Source organism: Ambystoma mexicanum, chromosome 5p (genome assembly GCF_040938575.1).
Source record: "Ambystoma mexicanum isolate Mex_15411 chromosome 5p, UKY_AmexF1_1, whole genome shotgun sequence".
NCBI classification, from domain to species: Eukaryota; Metazoa; Chordata; class Amphibia; order Caudata; family Ambystomatidae; genus Ambystoma; species Ambystoma mexicanum.
The window spans coordinates 684,538,732-684,551,702 of record NC_090930.1 but is presented as its reverse complement, the minus strand read 5'-3'; the positions used below and the strand labels follow the sequence as shown (position 1 = coordinate 684,551,702).

The 12,971-nt window shown below is 43.3% G+C and overlaps 1 protein-coding gene across 2 annotated transcripts in view; it reads right to left on the bottom strand.

Annotated features, from left to right (window-relative positions):
* PRRG3 (proline rich and Gla domain 3) overlaps positions 1-12,971 on the bottom strand; it is a 315,859-nt gene that overhangs the window by 115,139 nt on the left and 187,749 nt on the right. The window contains exon 2 of one of the 2 annotated variants that reach the window (XM_069613049.1): positions 8,332-8,404. The exons of the other annotated variant lie outside the window; for it this stretch is intronic. Coding sequence (XP_069469150.1) covers positions 8,332-8,334 — 3 coding nt within the window. The 5' untranslated portion in view covers positions 8,335-8,404. The remainder of the gene's footprint in view (positions 1-8,331; positions 8,405-12,971) is intronic. 2 annotated transcript variants of the gene reach the window in all.

The window sequence follows — 12,971 nt, the reverse complement described above, 5'->3', positions numbered from 1 at the left end:
TTAGGAAATCGGGGGGGTGGGGGGGGTGCTAACAGCAATGTATATTGTGTGAATAAACAGGACACCACCTCGAAGTGTCACCTTCATAAAAAAAAAAATACCCAAGATGGCCCCTGTGGAGATGGAAGATGGAGCTCCATACAGAGCCCCTCTTCCATTTCCATGGCGGACAGTGAGGACATGGAGCAGCAGGTGCGATAGGAAGAGATCGGAACACTGGAAGGGAGGGTCACGGGTGGGGGAGGTGGCATGGTGGGGGAAGCAAACATGAGGCTGCTTGGAACGCAGGCTGAGATTGTGGGACTCAGCATATGATCAGAGCAACAGGATTGGTTGTCTCTCCTGCCCCGGGTGCTAACGAGTGTGTCTCCCCATCTTGGATATGTCAGAATTCCTTTCAATTGCGAATGCTTGAACACAGACAGTTGACCTACGCCCAGGCCTCTTGCTAACTGAACAAGCATTTTAAAAGCTCCCTTCTACCACATTTGCCTAGCTCTCTCAAGTCCTACCTCAAAACAATCCTGAAATCACAGTGGGTCCACTAGAAGGTCTATTATAGGAGAGGCCAATGGCCCTCTCAGAGGTGATGCCTAGTTTGATTAAAAACATTTTTTTTTTTACAAAAATCTGTCACGCCTCTGCCTCCAAGGCTCTAAAACAACCCCCCATAAAACTGGGTCCTGTCAGATCCATTTGATAATTATTCCAACTGAGACGTAAAGCCAACACCAGTTGTCTAAGAATAAGCGTTGTTTATCTGAATCGCTATTAAGTTTAATTGAGCCACTCTGACAATTAATAAAATGGGGATAGTACACCTGCCTCCTTTGGGAGAAAAAGCATTATATGTGCAATACGTGACTTTCTGCGACCCCAACGAAATCTCAGGGTAGTTTTTGTTATTCTGTAGACACTCCTCTGAACGCTTGATTGGCAACATCTGGAATTACGGGGAGACTATTCCTCTTGATTGACACAGGCCTACCCAATAGGATATGGAAAGTCTTGAACATTTTTATAAGTCAAATTTCGTTTTTCTTAATGGAAGAAACGTAGCAATAAACAGGCCCCCCAAGGAACTAGTCAATTGGACACCTACATATTTCAAGATATCCAGCTTCTCTGGAAAGCCAAACCTTTTCAATCAGCCAATGAGATCTTCATTTACTAATCCAGTTGGGGACAAAATGCACTTATTAGTTTTGATGTTGACAGAGGACAGAGTCCCATAAAATTCAAATTCTCACAGCTGTTCAGGCAGGGATGTAAGCAGGTTCTTTAAGTAGGCTAACAAATCATTAGCTAACAGCCCAAGGCTGTATTGTTTATTTCCCAATTTGATGCCCTCCATCATATGAATGCTTCTTATTACACATGTCAAGAGCTCCATAACCAGCACATACAAACAGGTTGATAGGGGGCACAGCTGCCTCAATTCCTCTGCCCAGAATACAAAATCCAGAATAAACACTGTTTACTGGCACCATAGCCGAGGGAGAGGGGAATACAGCCTCAAACTATGTCAACCAGTGAGGCCCAGAACACACTTCCCAGAATGCCCCTCTCAGAAATTGCCAGCTGACCCAGCCAATTGCTTTTTCAGCATCTACAGATATCATGACTGGGCCCGCAAGGTCCCGCTTAGCTATTACCATCTAATCAATGTTTTTCAATATTATCGGATGCCTCCCTATTCCTCACAAACCCGGCTTGATCCGTATGCATGAGGGCAGGGAGTACAAGCTCCAGTCTGCTCACAAATATCATGGTTAATATCTTTGCATTCAAATTAAGCAATAAACTTGGACTAGAAAATTCACAATTTACAGGGTCCTTTCCTTCCTTGGTAATCACCACTATTACAGCTTCCAAAAAAGATTCATGGATCGCTTCTTCTTCCAATATCCTAATGTAGACTGTTGTCAACATCAGCTCAGCTACATCAGAAAACCTCATAATATGTGTTTTTAAATCCATCTTCCCCTTGGCCTTCCCACTTTTCAGACAACCAATGGCATCCTGTATTCCTTGCAAGGTAATAGGTTTGTTGAGTTCTTCTGCGTGGACCATTTGGAGATGGGGTAAACCCAAGTCCAGAAGGTAATGCCTAGTGCTCGCTCAGTGATCTTCCACTTCCCGTATGTATACGCTCCTACAGTACTATGCAAAGCAGTCTGCAATCTCCTGTGGTTTTATTATCTCCTTCCCACCCCCCAGAAACCAGTTTCAGCACCCTCCCATCTATCTTCTGCAGCCTTCCTTTTCTAGTCAATGTTCCTGGTTTATCTCCTTTCTCACAATACTACTGCTTTAAAAATCATCGTTTTTTAAAAAATAGGTTTCATCTAGCAATAAAGCCAGAAGTTACTACCTTTTGACAGTTTTCTGCAGGATAAGAGTCTGATTATGCTCCTCTTGTAATGCTATTTACTCCTCATGTATGTACCCCCCCATCATCTTCCCCTCATTCAATCCTGTTCCCTCTTAATTATGTCCCCCATGCAATAAAACGACCTTAGAAAGCTGCATTACAGCATCCCATACCATACCAAATGGGACCTCACCCTTGAAATGTTCATCCCAAAAGAATTGGATGGGTTCTCTCATGGTCTCGCACACTTTCAAGTGTCGAAGCAAAGTATCATTACATTGCCATCTGCGATCTTAATTTCATCATATCATGATCAGTCCAACCCAGCACCTGTGTAGCACTATCAGAGGGTAAGTATTCTGTGCCAAATCTCAAAAGCATACAGTCAATCCTAGTCCGAATTTGATGAGGGTTTGAGTAAATAGTGAATCCTTTCTTCCCCGGATGCTTAAAACGTCACATCTGATAAGAATTACAGCCTTAAAATTTCAGGAAAATGTTTTGCCTCTCTGTCTTACTGCTAATGTACCCCCTTTTTATGTGACAGTCATTAAGGTATATGTTAACAATACTATTGAAATCTCACCCCAAAACTGTCAGCCTTTCTAGCCAAATCTCAAGCAAATTGAAAGCTACAGCCAAGTATGATACAGGCCACTTATTTGGTACATAAATCATTCCAAACTTAATCAGCAGTTTCCATCAAAAAACGTTTTATCATCAACAAACAACCTCCCAAATCTCTATATGCTTCCACTTTTTCCAGAGTCAGTATTTACAAAAGCAAAACACCCCCACCATTACATCTTTTTGTTGTAGAAGCCCAATATGTCTGACCCCCCCATGCCATTTATGTTTCGGATACTTTCCACTTCTGAAAGTGGGTTTCCTATATAAACAGAACAGAAATATCATTTCTACTCAACTCCATTGCTTGTAGAGCCCTCTTTTTGCAGTATTTCCATGAGCAGTGGGTTAGACTATTGAGTGGTGTTAGCGAACCAAAACATTCCACTCTTTTTCCGGGGGTCCTGAACCAATGGAGAGGTAATGCCACGGACAAGAAAGCTCTGGACCTAGAGAGGTCCCTCAACAACCTCAATTATGCCATCCTTAATAAAGATCCCACCTCGGACAAAAATGCCATACTCGTTTCCAAACCTTGGACACTGTCATCGATAATATTGTGCCTTGTGTCTAGTCCGATATTACTGCATAGGCTTCCACGTCTCTCTAAATGGCCCACTACCATGGATTTCCAATAACCCCAAAAAAGTATTCAGTAGGAGTAATAATAAAATCCTGCCCGCTAACATTGGCACTAGTACACAGAGTTTTATTGCCCATACCTCGGACAATGACTCATGTTATTCCTTAGTGTCTCCTTTGTCCTCTACTTTTCAGGAATTTGTGGACAGACTGGCTGCTATCAGGTCCAAACTGGTCGGGAAGAATTCAGGCCCCGAGAAATGGTTCACACCATCCCTTAAACTCCTTAAGAAGGACAAAAGGAAGCTGGCGGACAACTGGCTAAAATCTGCCGCATTCGATAAAAATAACTGGAAGGTGGCAGAAAGAACCTACAAGCTTAACATCTTAAATGCAAGGAAAGACTTCTATGATGATCAAACAAATAATGCACACAATTCTGCAGGGAAACTCTTTGAAATTCTTAGATCACTTCAGAAGCCAAAGTCTCTGGCCATTACCATTCAGCCCATGGCAGCCAATTGTGTAGAGGTGCAAAATGCATTTGAAGGGGAAATGCTGAAAGCAAGAGAAAAAAAACAGTCTGGCACTGTCGCATTTGGACCCAACGGTAGGATCCCAAACAAACCATATTGAGCTACCAAAACAGGACAGATTTGCATTTCCTTCAGTCACTAATTCAGATATGAGAGTCTTGTTGGCTACAATGTGACCAACCTCATGCGCTGAAAACATCCCCCCCCTCAAGGATCATAATGGAACATCAACAGCTGTTTGTTTTTTTCTTTACCCGCATGGCCAATGCCTCCTTTAGAGAGAGCTACATCCCCAGATCCCCGGAGCTATTAAAACTGTGACAGTTACCTCATTGCTAAAAAACCCGGTTTGGATTCCAAAGATCGAAGTAACCTTAGACCAATCAAAAATTGCCACCCTGTTGAAAATTCTTGATAAGTGTGCTATAGGGCAACTCCAACGCTTTCTGGAGGATAAGAATATCCTGCACAAACACCAATAGGTTTCAGGCAAGCCCATAGCACAGAGACCGCTCTCATGGACCTGCAGACCCACACGTTGACAATAATGGATGAAGGAAAATGTGGATGTTGCTTGATCTATCTGCCGCTTTTGATTTGCTGGACCACGACAAGCTACAGCAAGCTCTCGAACAGGCAGGATATCGCTCAAAGGGGGCAGTCGATTGGGTAAATGCATTCCTTGCCAACCGAATGTCCAGAATCAACTGGTGGGATGCCTTTTCGTCTTTGGCTCCCATTGGCTGCAGAGTACCACAGGGCGCCAGTTTGTCACCCATGCTCTTCAATCTATACCATCAACCCCTTTGTGCCCTGTTGGAAGACACCGGTATGGTTTTCACTAACTAGGCCGACGACACTCAGCTGGTCCTAGAGCTGAGTGCCAATTACTGTAAGGACTCTAGTAAAATCTCAGGCATTTACAACATCATTGAGGCATGGATGACCATGCACTGTATGTGCCTAAATGGCAGTAAAATGAACTCCTCTTCGGCTCCTGGCAGGCTTGCGCAAAACTGAGCACAGACTTTACCACCTTTAATATCAAGACTAATTCCATCCCAGTACTAAGCAAAGTAAAAACCCTAGGGATCACTTTGGAATCCTCAATGAGCGTGGAAACACATGTCAATCAAATAAAAACACATTTTCAGTATCATCTACTCCTGCTTAGACACATCAGGCCTCTGATCAATGAAGAGAACTGCGCCACCATTGCCCGAGCCACCATACTTTCAAGGTTGGACTACGGCAGCGCGATACTTATAGGGGCAAACACCACTTGCCTGACTAAATGTCAAGACAATCCAAAAAAGCACTGTGCACATCATTAAAAACATTCCAAGAGGAGAACACATCTCAGTCAGTAGAAGGGACCTACACTGGCTCAAAGTGGAAGATTGGATTGCTTTCAAATCTAGCACATTGATACACTGTTGCATCTTTGGCACAGCTCCTTTCTATCTGAAAACACTGATCTGTCCATACGCCCCTAGCAGACCCCTGCATCCAGGAAATCAGATCCAAATGAACAGCATTACACACAAACGGACAAACGGACTAGGAAGATCCTTCCCTGTTACAGCCGCTAATATCTGGAACAAACTCCCAACGGCTCTAAGACTGGAACAAAATAACTGGAAGTTCCGCTGCGCACTGAAAACTTCCCTCTTTAAGTAACCACTAGGATAGACTGTTGGCGCATCCTCCTTTCTTCGTGTCCCATGTCACTTTTTGTTTGTCTCTTGTCTCCATGTTGGCGTCCTGCTGCCCGTGGGCTTCGGCGCCTTATACATTTATAAATAAATAACTTAAATCCCTTTATCTGTCTATCCATTTTCAGTCCCACTATTCATTTCTTCTTCCACCTTCCTCTCCTTATAAAACTACTATAATATTTAAGACTTGAGAGTAGACCTATAGATTCACTTCCTCCTTCTCATTCTCCTCTCCCCCAATTAGAAACCAAAACAGAGTTAAAAAAAACAGTTAAAAAAACAATAGGACACCCAGACAACTCTGTGCCACCAGTAGTATTATAGAATCTACCTGAACCATATAACCCTTCAAAAATCATAAAATGAGTTTTAACATCAATATTTGAACGCTCTGACCATCAAACCGACCATGTTGAAATATTTGGAAACCACACATTCCCCATTGTGATGAATCTGGCCTCACTTCTTTCCCTGAGGACACCTCCCCCTTTTGTGGCCAGGAGTCGGCAGCCGCTACTGATCTTGACGCTTGGGGTTGCTATATGAGGGAGGACCATCAGGGAGGAGGTACACCTTAGGCAAAGAAAAGGCTATTGGTGGAGGAAGCCACATACCTCCCTTTCCTTTCAGTGATGTTCCCTCTGTCCGCCGTGCATTAATAGCATACTATCGCACTCCTCCTCAACCTATATGTAAATCTACTTTTGTTAATCCCCAAACTCCCATGAGAGCTAGTATATGGACAAATGGGACAAGGAAGAAGCAGGGAGTAGTAAGGATCACTTCCAACGAAGATCAGTATCCACTTCCTCAAAGCCATTTAGGAAATGGTCCCATCGCTACTGACACAAGAAAGAATCAATGAGTAATGAAGATTATGAGACCCGAAGACCAACGCAGTGGTCTAGTTGTTGGAAGATGAATAATCAAGCCAGGCGTTTAAACACGGCCCAGGTACACCGGAAAGTAAGAAGGAGCAGGAGAAGAGGAGAGGATAGCTACAAACGCTGAACCGCAGAGCGACCTGCAGTAACGCAGAGTACCACTCTGAGAGAGAACACTGCGTCAGTCAATGTGAAAGCAAATCCGAACAAGGAAAGGAGAAACCTGGGTGCAGGCGGCTCACCACCGAGAAAGACACGCACACCATGGAAAGAGACAGCAAGGGTATAGCACTTAACTGGACGTACAAGAAGCTATTACGCTGAAACAGACGGGAACGCTGGAGGCTACCGCTAAGCCCAGGGAGAGTAAGAGGGTTACAGGATTGCCAGCGCATGTGTACCGCTCCATAGGAATAACACAAACTGAAGGGAAGTGAGAGGAGGCCAGAAGTTACCTGTGAACCCGGAGAGCACAAATGGGTTACTGGATGGCCTAATAAAGTTTGTAGCTTCTTGAAAACGCAATGAGAGGCCAAAAGCAAAACCACTAAAGAAATAAAAGGATATTTGTAAAACAAGTCACAAGTGGGTTATTGAACCCCAGCCTTAAAGAGAAAGTAATGTGTGTGATAAAGTCCTGGCAGGTACACCAGGGAAGGCAAGTATTTGTGTAATACATTCTTGGTGGGAAGGTGTACCAGGTGAAGGTAAATTAAGTGTTTGTGTGACAAGTCCTGGCAGGAGGTTATACCAGGTGAAGATCATTAGTGATATAAATTCTAATGAACTGTTGTGAAAGTATATAAAGGAAAGTCCATAGGAAGAGACATATCCTCAGGGTTTGCAACATGTTAAAAGGTGAAGAGAAAGCCTGGGTAAGGGAAGTGTTCGCCAGGAAAACAAATATACCAAGTAGGGGAGAATAATCCTCTTAGGAACCTGATTATTCTTCTTAGACTTGTGGTATTGGAACGAGGAATCTGAGGAAGGAACTTATTCTTAGGAACTTTGAACATTGTTCATTGGAAAACTTTTAATTGGATTTGAACTTTTGGGTTGAACTTGAACTTTTGATCTCACACAAAAAGTTGTCCCAACAAGAGAGTTATTTGTATGTGAAGATGAATCACTATTAGTTTAACAGAAGGCGTGATAGTATTGGGTGTTTTTTCTATGGGACGGCTATCTGGCTAGACCCAGTAATCTGTAGCTGTTAAAGTAAAGATTTATAAACCTTTTAACTTTATTCACCAATCACAAATTTTATTGCTCATTTGGTTCATATTTGTTCACATGATTGGGGTGAGTGCTGGGGGAAAGTGAGACAGATACAAGAAAAAGAGTAATAATCAACATTTTGTTATAAAATGATGTTTAACATAGTTGAATATCTTTAGGGTTATTAAGCGTTTTCAATTGAAGAGACAAGATCATTATTTCATTCTGTACAGTTGGAGTTTGGAATTGTATTTCTGAGTTTTGGGATTCTGTATAATTAATATGTGTTTTTTTTATGTAAACTATGCACTACAAGAAAAGAAGAAATTATTATTTGAATTAGCTCTCCAAAAGTTATGACATTTGTTACTACTGAAAGATGTAGTGTTTACCATTAGAGATGTAATCTTCACTCATTTCTTCTTTGGGAAAGTTGTTCCAGCCACTGAAGTGTGTTTGCCATTTCTGTTAAAATAAAAAATGGTGATGTTTATGAGAAATGTTTATATAATCAATGGTAATATCTTTAGTTAAGTTGCTCAACTTATAAAAACAGTACTTTTTTAGCAGCTTAGAACTTAAGCGTCATTTTATGAATGGTCACCAAAGTTTGCAGAGAAGCGCATGCTGATTGGATGTTTGAAAATATGAGGTGTGTCAGAATTTCTTAAATTGTTGTCACCTTCGATGGCCAGATCATGGCCTTTGTGTGCAGACAATGCAGTGAGGAAAAGAAGTCTGGAAAATATATTTGGGGTTATTTCGTGGATGAAGGAGGGCCTGGAAAGGGTGGGAGAGTGGAAAAAATATATACAGCTCTTTTTATAGATGAAAAAAGCTGCGCAGGTGCTGGTGTGTCTGCTGTTAATTATTTTGTCTGCGGATACTATTGGAATTGGGGTGTGGGGAGACTGCGTGAGTGTTGTTATTTGAAGGTGTTGCACATACTTTATATGGGTTAACTGTATTGTGGTGGTTGTGGCCAGATTGTTGGGGCATGCCCCCAAGAATCTGCCCACTGGCCACATACAGTATTGTAATATGTGTATAGCTATTATAGGTACTATAGGGGGAGTATACCATATTTGTAATATGGTGGAGTGATATAATTAAAGTGTATATGGTATTTATGATAGTAGGACAACATGGACCAGGCACTGGACTGGCTGACCTGTTTTTATTTATTTATTTATATAGCGCTTATACACAGGTGAAGAGCTTCAATGCGGGAAGGTAACACAGGAATACAGTAATCATTCATAGGCCTTGAAGATTCCGAATGATCTAAACACAAAAACTAGTATACTAGCCCTGACAACATTTGTCCTAGTGCAAGCGCATTAAGTGGTACAGTTGAGACCATGCTTGGGATTGGGAGGGCGGAAAATGGTGGGGGGGGCGGGGAACAGAAGAACTTACTGGTCCAAGTACATTTAGGTCATGCATATGTACAGATGGAGGTGCAGAGACGGGGGTTAGGCAAAGAGTCCGGGTCAGCAGGGCCCTGGGTTAAGTGCAGAGGTTGCCCCGCTCAAGGAGCGTAAGCTGAAAGTGCAGTAATGTTGAACAAAGTGCAGCGGCCCAGAGGCAAGTGCAAAAGACTGGCGGGGAGCCTGGGACCTGTAGGCTCTGGAGGTGAACCAGGCAACAAGTCAGACAAACCTAACAGAGTTAGGAAGGAGAAGGAGGTTAGCAGGGTAGAGGTGGAGTGCAGGAGGATCTTGAGGAGTTTCCAGAACTTAAGGTGTTCCAGCTCAAGATGGAGAGAGGCAGGCAGGCTGTTCCAGTGTTCCAGCTCAAGATGGAGAGAGGCAGGCAGGCTGTTCCAGAGGGAAGCACCTGCAGAGAATAAAGATCTACCCCAAATCTCAGTTTTTCCTCACTAACCGCCCTTCGCAGCTGCAACTAGGCCGTTTCTACTCTACCACCTCATGCTCTACCTGCAGCCTACCCCAGGGTTGAACCCGATCATTGTGGCTCTTCAATGTCTATTTTGTCCCTCAGGCTCACCTGATATCCTTCTTCTGTTCTCATTTCCAGTGTTATGTTAATGACACACAGATTTCTATAAACTTTCCTCTACTAATTTCTCCTCCTCCATTGTCTGACCGCCATCCAGGCATTGTGTGCGTCTAACAATCTCGGTCTCAATGTCAGCAAGACGGCGATCCTTCTTATTGTGACCCCTATGTCCTGTTTTCATCCAATCCTGTGGCCGCCCTCTTTGGGGCCTCTACTGTCACCATCCTGTGAGGCCTGAAACCTTAGGGTGATCTTTAAGTCCTCTTAATCCTTTACTCCTTACATTTTGGAGCTTGTAAAGAAGGCCCACTTTCAGCTTCACCTCCTTATAGGCATTCTACTACTCCTCACCTTCCCCCAGAAGTTCAACTTCCGGAAGCTTCTAAAAACTCTGCTTTTCTCTTCCTGCTTGACTTAATCTCTTCCCTGCTAATTCATATCACTACCACAGAGACCGGTGGCCTGGTCCCTCATGAACCCCACAGGTTCCATGCCCTACATGTAGTCGACACCAGTACATCTCCCCCTTTAGCACTGCCCTTGTGGGTGTACCGCCTGGTGGCTGTGCAACACACCCATGGGCAATAAGCCACTGGCCTCCCCCCTTGGCACTCTACCTCTGGGCACTTTACTTCTGGGCTCCTATCAGCACTTGGCAATCCATACTCCCCTTTCTATTCATGCACTTCTTTCACTGCACAATGCATATGTGCATTTATACCAGCAGTGTGTACAATTGTTTTGGATAAGCAAGGGAAATGCAGATGCAAAAGATTTCTAGAACATTGTTAAGTGGCAGTGGGTGTGTCGAATTTTAATATGTTGATAGGTTTGATATCTAGAGTTTTTGGAAGTGATTGGTGGATAGATTTGTGACTGTTTGAAAGCAGAAAGTGAGGGAGTGGTACAAACACAACAGCAAAAAGGGTAGAAGGCCTGTCCTGTGCGGTGGCGTGCACATACAATCCAGGGTTTTCAATGATACATGGCCTGAAAAGGGGGCTGGGGAGACAGCAGACAATCATCAATGTCCATGGATTATGGTGCTTATTGTATGTTAGAGAAAAGTATTTGGAACATAAAATTGTTTGTGCTTTTTTCTTTTTCTGCAGTATGCAATTGTCCATTATTTCCATTAGCATAGTACAAAATACTAATGGAAAGGTTGGAGAATCTAATTGAGTCTAACTACTTTATTCAAAAATGTAAAGTAGATGGAGTCTAAGCTTTTTTTAGTTCTATTTTTTTTAACTGTGAAAGGTGGTTCCTAAATGAGCCTTTTTTGTGTTTTTTGATTTATTTCTTTTTTGTGTGTTTTTTTGTGTGCAGCAGAGGTCACGAAGTAAGTAGGGGGAGTGAAATGATTGAAGGGGCACCGACCACATATATGGAGGGGCAAGTGGACAGGGGAAGATTTTGGGCATGTTTTATATCTAAGGTAGCAGGTAGTGTTTCTGATGCTCCTTGATTGCAGCCTCGAAAGCACTTCAAAACTGATTCCCACTGCAGCGTGGTGTGTTGCAGTATATACAGAGTCTTGGAAATGGCTTGCAAGGTAGCTGGTGGGATGTTATTCCCCACAGAAGTAGCCTAGCCTGTGTGGTGGCAGTATTTGTTGAGGAATATGAGATAGAGAATGACAGCCTACTACTTCCTGAAAAAGGAGCAGCCTTTCTGAGAGCATCCTGGCGGTTGGATTTGGTGTGGCAGAGCATGGAGGTGGTCCCATAGGAGTGCTTCCCAGGGTGAGTGCGTGTGTATTTCACCTTGGTAGCCTTAGCCATTACTTTTAGTCATCGTCTTGGTCTTCTTGATTCTTTTCTGCGTCATTGCGCTCTTTCTGTTGTCTAGGACCTCATGCTGATGGTGGGGTAGTGCATCCTGGGGAGGAGGGATGGACATAGCTGATGCCATTTATTTTTTTTATATAGTATTTTATTGAAGCAAAGAAATAGGTTTGCGATCTCTGAGTGACAGCATTAAAAAAAAAAAATAACCATCAAGATACGTTTGTGTATAATCATTCTAGATAGTCGGTGGTTGCAATGAGGACTCACTGTGTTTCAACTTGATAGTCAAACCAAACACTCAGCAGATAAGTCCCTCTCTTTGTTCCCAACGCACCTAACCCATCTTTACTTATTTTTCTCCCCAACCCCCTCCCTCTTTCACCTGGACTGCGATTGTTCAACTCCAGACTGCCCTATAGACAGCCGCCTATCCTTCTAAATTGCCTACCCATCCCAGGTCTATCTTCCATCGAGCCTGTGTGTGTGGTGATGTTAAATGATTCCTTGTTAGCAGAGCCCTGTATAGTTTTGCTATCAGTCCTCTGGATCCCTGGTGGGTGTTTAAAACATTTTCAAACAGGGTTAGTTGTTGCTGGGATTGTTTCTTCCATCGTGGGTCAGTTAATGCACTTTTTAGCTGCAGGTATAATAGCGGGTGAATTGACAGGCCCTGTTGTGCTGACTCCAGCTCAGCTTTAGTCAGGAAGATCCCGTCTTTCCACAGTTGCCCTACCCTCATCAGCCCTTGCTCATATTGTGGTTGAAAACGTATGGGTTCGTATGAGGTCCCTAACAATGGGAACCCAAATGCACCTTAAGGGAGATGTCCATGTGGTAACACCAATCATTTATGGTTTGTTTTTCCAGAGGGACCACAACAATGTGAGGATTGAGTGCTCATGTACTCCTCTATGTAGTAGTTTTTGAGGGACTCACAACCATTCCCCTAGCGTTACCGGCGAAAGGTGTCCATTCTCCAAGTGAACCCATCCTAAACTGAGTGACCTAGCGTCTTATGAGGCCGGGGAAGCGGCACAAAGTCTACTCTTTGGAGAGACATTTGGCATGGAGATGGGCCAATTCGTCAGCATGTATTCTTTGTTGGAAAAGGCTCAGGCATCAATTTGGAAGATTTTCAAGAAGGAAAGAGACCCCAGAATCCCAGTGCACAGTACTGGGAGAATAAGCAGCAGGACTCCTTCTTCCAAGCCAGAGGAAGA